This window comes from Magnolia sinica, chromosome 9, assembly GCF_029962835.1.
Source record: "Magnolia sinica isolate HGM2019 chromosome 9, MsV1, whole genome shotgun sequence".
Taxonomy (NCBI): Eukaryota; Viridiplantae; Streptophyta; class Magnoliopsida; order Magnoliales; family Magnoliaceae; genus Magnolia; species Magnolia sinica.
Window position 1 is genome coordinate 28,297,666 of NC_080581.1, and position 7,158 is coordinate 28,304,823.

Consider the following 7,158-nt stretch of genomic DNA (forward strand, 5'->3'; position numbering starts at 1 on the left):
ACACCATGTAGAATAATTGGGATGGGATGCCAAAAAGGTTGGTTGTTGAGCTACCATGGTCTTTATCTTTCATCAAACTAGTTAATTCAGGTCTAAATCACAAGGATGAGGAGACGATACAAAAATCAATCTGATACAATGCCTAGGTGGGCCACACCATGCCAACTTAGTGTTGCTAGGACAATTTACACTACTCCCGTTGATAGGGGATCATATGAATTATTAATCAAGTTTAACTTGTGCATGCACAATCTAAATAATGGTTTTCACTTGATGGATAGAGTGTGTTTTATATATACAACACGGTGGATCCCAAAAGCTCGTGTATGGTAAGTGTAGACTATTCCGGTCTAATTTTTCCTGCCAACATGTCACTCAGGTAAAACATTATTAAATTGGTAGGGCTCTCCATAAAGATCACATGACATAATAATCCGTGCCAAGAGAGATGAAGTAAAATTGAAGTATATGTATTACATCATAACACATGGCAGAAATCTAACCAATAGTCAGAAGGGGCCATCCGTGAAGATGCCCTGCTTTATAAACCAGACCGATCACCTCAACAGGTGGCCGGGTCACCGAGGTAGGTGAGAATATATGGATGATTGGAAAGAAAAATCACCGTTAGAAATGCATGCATGGCCTACCTTATGAGTGTGCTAGCATGGATTTTTTCACAGGGCATGTCACATAGGTGCCACACCTTGTAAATGATCCGCGTATCCCAAACATGTGCCACAATGGCATATGTGCCCTTCTTCACCTTTTCAATCCCCAAACAGTGGGTACTTGGACTCTTAGTTTCCTGTACATCTGGCATAATTGTAACAGGTCAGGTCCCATTTTTTGAACCCATCAAGAAGCAGGTTTGGCTTGTTTTTTGCCTTTTGGACCCTGTTAAAATCAGGTCTAGTAGGTTCAGGTCAGTTTCATGAGATGGATCTTATTAGTTTGGCTAGTCAGTCTGGTGGGATCCAATTAATTTTAACTGCAAAGTTACATGTGTTTAATATATATATATATATATATATATTGATTACTCGGGGTTAAAAGAAATGAGATTTCCTATTCCACACATATATACGAGAGCTTATTTACACACCATACACGTGTTAAAGTGAGATGTGCGTGAGATCAAATTCATGCATCTGGCTCACCCAAACTCAACTCAAAACCTAGATCCAAAGACCCCATGTGTAACCTGATTGGATCCGAGTTTGGGTCTTCACGAATTAGACTTGGGCCGTAGGGACACAACCTGACAAGTCCCTGAACTAGTTAGCCCGAGAATGGGTGCTATAAGACCATACCCAAACCCAACAAGTCGACACCCATACTGATATGTATTTTGCTGCATTAAAAGTTCTATATTGTTCCCTCTCACAGTACGCATTGCACCATCATCGATAATCAAGACCTTTGATTCGGTTGGACACTGTGGATAGAGTATATGCCAAAATTTTCAAAGGTTAGACGACCTTAATGGAAGGTTGATTGGCACATGATCACTATAAATGTGGGACAACCTTAATGGAAGGTTGATTAAGCTAGTGGACCCTTCCATTATGAACTGCTCCCATAAAATCACATTAGTTGGGTGGTGATGGGAAATGATCCACCATCTAGCTGCCCCTCAAATGTATCAATATTTAAGGTTGTACTTCCAAAGGGGTGGTAATGGGACAGGATCGAGTTGAACCGGGCTTTTAATAGCTCAATTTTAATTGGACCCAAAATTCATGTGTAGTGCCCACAAGCAATGGCTTCATGTGCATAAGAGCGACCTCATCTATTAGGTTTAACACACATTTCCTAGCCACAAAAGTAAGTCCAGCCCAACAATTAGGTGGGCCACAGCATAGGGAACGGTGTGAAGTCATCCCTAAAACCCCTATATTCACTATATTAACATTGTGTTGCCCACCTAAGTTATGAAAAAGCATGATATTTAGGGTGATGATACATCCCAGTAAATGAGGTGCATTAGATGAAATGGATTGGATGTCATCTAACTGCTGCTGTAAGCCCCATAAAATTAATGATGGGCCCGACTTCCCTATGGTATGGCCTACTTGTGCTTTGGAACGACTTGATATTTAGGTCCTAGGGTGAAGTTGGGCAGTACACATGATGAATGAGTGGTGGATTGACATGATTATTTAGGCCAAAGGCACAATCACCAAAAGTCCCGCCGAACACACATGTTTGTTGACATGTGTATAGATGCATAGCTAAAATAAGACATATTTACAACTTATCCTCCACACAAACGGCCCACGCACATGTCAATCCTGACCATCCAAGGGTAGTAGACATATCTCTCTCAACTGTTTTCTTTGGTGTGGCCTACCTGAATCAAAACTGATTTTTTGTCCTTGAACCTAACATTGGATTACATGTCGAGTGGTCTCAAGGTAGGCCTCATAAAATCAAGGGTGGCATCTTTTTCTTCTTCTTTTTTTAATAGTGGAAATTTAAGAATAGTTGAGAGATGATAGCTCACCATTGATTTTTAAGGGGCCACCATAGTGTATATACATGTGAAATCCACTCTGCCCGTTAGGTGTAATCCTAGGTTAGTTTCGATGCCAAAAAATCAGGTTAATCCATTAGATAGGTGGGACACTAGCACTAAGTGTGTATTCCCATGTTAGGCTCAATTAAAAAAAAAAAAAAATAATAATAGGTTAATCCATTACTCAGGTGGCCATGCCAAAAGAAAAGAGATACATCCACCCTAGATTTTTATGGGTCCCATTGTGATGATTATAAGAAATTTACTCCAACCGTTAGATTTCAAACCAATCTTTAGGCTTAGGGCCCAAAAATAGGCCTATACATGATCCAAATGGGCCCCACCAAGGGAAACAATTTTGAGGGTGAGCATTGCTTGTACCCTGTTTCCAATCATGTGGTCCACTTGAATCATAGATGCATTAGAGTTGTGGGCAATGGACATAATATGAGGTGATGCACCTAATGGACAGGGTGTATTTCATATAAACATTATGGTGGGGCCCACCCAAGCTGCCAACTCGTTGCTCACATGGCTGAACCCCAGCTTCCATTGAAAAATCTCTTAACGGAAGTTGCCAAATGATAATTAATTAAATCAATGTAGCTTATTAAAAAACTTCTTAAAAAGAACCTATATGCACCTTGAAAAAGCTCATTGAGTGGCGAGATTTTATTAGCAACGGTATGTAGCTGGAGAGGGTGGCGCACAACTCAATCTGCATCCAGGGAAGGCTCACCAAAGTTTTCAATGAGGACTTCCCCCCATTTTGACCTTTATCTCCCTGGCCAAGCTCTGACTTGTTCATTTAACAATTGTCAGGCTATTGATGATTGGTGGGCCAGGACTAACCTAAGCTTGCTACTTTAGGAGTGCAAATGGATCCTAACCACCCCCACATCCATTTAATAATTCGGTCTATATTCGCCCCATTGGGTAATCCTCACCAATAATTCGGTCTATATTTGCCCCATCAGACTAATTACCCCATAAGGCGAGTCACACTTGTAGGTGAAAAATGGATGATTAGTAGGAAAATTCAACATCACTCAATAATTGGACCGGGCATATGTCATATAGATGCCCCAACTGGTTAATAGCCAAATGCCTCAAACGTTTGCCATATTGGCATGGTTGGGATGAGACATACACAATTAAGAACCTTCTAAATTGAGTATGGAGCCTGCTTTGATGGATGTAGGACATCAAATCCATACATCATGTGCATCCATTAATGCTCTCTTAGGGCCTCAAAAAATTAGGCCCCCATTTTTAAATAGAATTTGAAGATATTGGCAAGACTTTCAATTCCTAGTCTTGGTGTGAATACCCACCTTTAATGTGGAAAACAGTTGATGTGCTAGCGGCAGCCCGCCGCCCATTTTGTGCAAGTAGCATTAAACTTGAATTTTCAAAAAAGGAAAAAGAAAAGAAAAAAGAAAATTTAGAAAAAGCCACCTCTGTAATATAAAATTTTACATTCTGGTACTAGATTAACCTATATGGTGAGTCCTAGAAATGCAACGTCAATAACTGCTCCAAATTAAAGCTCAAAACTCGTAGGCATCGCTCACAACTGACCAAATCAACTAGGATCAGGAGACCAAAAGAAAACTCTGAAAGAACTCATCAACAACTAGTATCACTCGTATTGACTCATAAGTAACAGGTTAGCGGTGACTTTTCTAAGAAAACTGAACCTAAACCAGGCATCTCTTGAAATTTTAACTTCTTTCAGTTTTTCCAGAAGTAATAGCTGATAACATTAGTTAACTTGCAGAGAATAACAGACATATCAAACATATCTAACACATTTAAAACTTCTATAGAATTTTAAAAAAAGAAAAAAAGAAAAACCATTTACAACTATAACCTAATACCCACCTAGAATGCAGAGCACCACACATCTTTTTGGGAACTTTTGGACTGTAGAAGCTATATGAGTAATGATCTCTACAACCTGTTGTTGAACCTGTATTCATTCACAGGAATTTGACTGCACTGCTATACATAAAATATTAAAAATAAAGGACAAAATGGAAGGATGAAGTACCTGAACATTTTTCTCACCCCATCCAGGAACAGCACAGAGAAAACGGATCAAGATTTCTGCAGACTGGTCAAGGTTGTCAAGACCTTCTACTGCCTGTTTTAACGAGATAATTGCTGCCAACAGAATAGAGCTTACTACGTACATCTTTTCTTCTTCTTCTTCTTCTTTTTTTTTTGAGAGAGAGATGACAAGAATTTTTTATTAAACCACTGCCAAGAGATCAAGGCAACAAAAGAATACAAGGCAGCCGCAGCTATGAAAAACAGGCAAAAAGGGAGGCAGATCTCGTCTCCAAGCAATCTCTAACTAAAAAAGAAAATTTTCCTAACAACAATCTCCTCAGAAGCACTTCTATTGAGGAAGCAAAGAATCAGAATAATTCAAGCCAGATCAAAGAATCAAGCCAAAGTGCCAAACTCAGGGAATTCATAAGGCAATAATAGGAATTCCATATTTACCAAGTTTACTTATTATCAGAGTGATTCACACCGTAACTGTTCTATTGAACTTTACACCAGGCTAAACTGCCAAAATACATTAATGTTGAGAAGTGTTCCGAATAAAAAGTCAACCCAATAAGTGGAAACTATTCCACAACTAACTGAAGGACTTTATGTTAATGCAGCTAGAATGCGGAGCAAAACACTAGTGTTAACAGGCAGGTGGAGATGATGATGATGTGTCACTATTAATGGATGGTGGATTCATCCAAATATCTAGCCACTTGCATGTTTTCTTTTTCTTTTTCTTTTTCTTTTTCTTTTTTTTTTTTTCTTTCTTTTTTTTTTTTTTTGCATATTTACTGTCCTGAAATCAGTTTTTTTTTCTTTTTTCAAGGTGGGTAGCAAGCCGCCAGAAGTACATTAAGAAAACAGGGGATTTCTGCGCACTTGGTTTTGAGATGTACAGAAATTGGCTTTTCTTTTGGATCTTAATACCTTAGTCCAGCAAAACAAAAATCGCTGACAGTCTGAGTTGAGGCCATTAAGCTATGGCTTGATGCAGTAGTCGAACCAATTCAGGAATTTATCGAGAGGTAAGGAGACAAATTAGTGGTATATCCCTAGTATTCATACTGACAAGAAGCCCTCAAATTGCAGCTGCAATCCAACTTGAAAGATTGGTAATTGCAATGTGAAACTAATCTTGTGTTATCGTGGTATATCCCTTCCACTCCTCCTCGGACATTAACCAAATTTCCGATATCTCCCAGCGCCTTCCTGTTATTCCCTTCACCTGCAACAGGCTTCTGCTTTACGCCCAGAGCAGCTAGTCCACCTCTTGGTTGTTGAGGAACTATTGGCCTTGATGCCATCTCTTCTCCTTCCTGATTCTGCCGAAACACGATGGCACCAAGGCTCGAGATCACCGACGATAGAAAGACCTGGAAGCGGCCGTTCTGCGTCTCCACTTCGGTATTTGAATTCGCCACCGCGATCAAAGATCAACGGATGAGATTGGAATGGAAAGAGATCCTCCTTCAATCCTCTTTTCTTATTCTCTTCTCCTCTCTCTGCCTCAGATTTTCTTTCTGCTCTCTGTTTTCTTTGTTTTTTAACCATGCCCCATTTGATTTTAAAATAAATTTTAAACACACACAACAATGATCCAAGCATTTTGCTCCATCATACGTATTCCTTCCAGATAAACGACCTAAAATCTTATCACAACCAATTCCCAAACTCTCCAGTCTCTTAAATTTACATTTAAAATATTTAAAGATCTTTTTAATACAGGAAGCCTCGTTATTCCTGTGGATCCTGCCACTCACTAACTACTCTTCCAAACAAAGAACCCGAACAAGAAGAAAAATACAAGAGAGAGAGAGAGAGAGGAGATGATCTCACATAGCACCTACGGTTGGGAACTGACCTGGATCTTCAATGGAAGGAGCTGCCACATTATTCATCACATCGCCTCCAGAAAATCCAGAAAATTCTGAGAAGCAGCTTGCATTGGAGCTAGGGCTTTCTTCGGTGCTGCTTTCTACTGACAGATCGTCATTATCGTCATCTCCCAACAGATCGAAAGGGTTCGCAGTCGCCATTTCCTCGGCTGATTGAAAGAAAACCCTAATGCGCAGAGATATAGCAGCAACTGAGAAAACCCTAGCTTTTTCCCACATATTGGTCCATCGATGCAAGATCTACGTCCAGAACGAGCTCTCTTTTCCTCCCTTTCACCTTTTCTTAAGGTGAGAAGATAAAAGAGATCTGGAAACCTTTGCCGCAACTAAAGAGAGTGAGAAATGAGGGACAAGACGTGCAGTCAATCTTAAGGTGAGAAGATTGGAGATTTGAAGAGAGAGAGAGAGAGGGAGATATATATATATATACATGCAAGACGAGAGATTAAAGAAAAGGGGAAAGCAAAAGAAAGGGGAAAGCAAAAGAGCCGCACGTGGAAAGAGAGTACGGTCGTTGCACTCAGAAACGGTTTAGAACCGTGTACAATTAGAAACGGCTTAATACCGTTTCTGAACTAAAGAACTAGCTGTACCTAATAAACAATTTTGGTGTAGTGTGGGTTGAGCACCTACTAGGGTCGATTCACATAAGCATCATCACAGTGGAGCCACCCCACATGG

General features: G+C 39.9%; 1 protein-coding gene across 1 annotated transcript; it reads right to left on the bottom strand.

The window, feature by feature from the left end:
- Nucleotides 1-4,213: 4,213 nt before the first annotated feature.
- On the bottom strand, nt 4,214-6,886 carry LOC131254781 (uncharacterized). Its single transcript, XM_058255502.1, has 3 exons — nt 6,444-6,886; nt 4,572-4,684; nt 4,214-4,490 (listed from the first exon to the last, which is right to left on the bottom strand). The coding sequence occupies exons 1-3, from the start codon at nt 6,694-6,696 to the stop codon at nt 4,392-4,394; spliced, it is 465 nt and encodes a 154-aa protein (XP_058111485.1). The 5' UTR covers nt 6,697-6,886; the 3' UTR covers nt 4,214-4,391.
- Nucleotides 6,887-7,158: the final 272 nt, after the last annotated feature.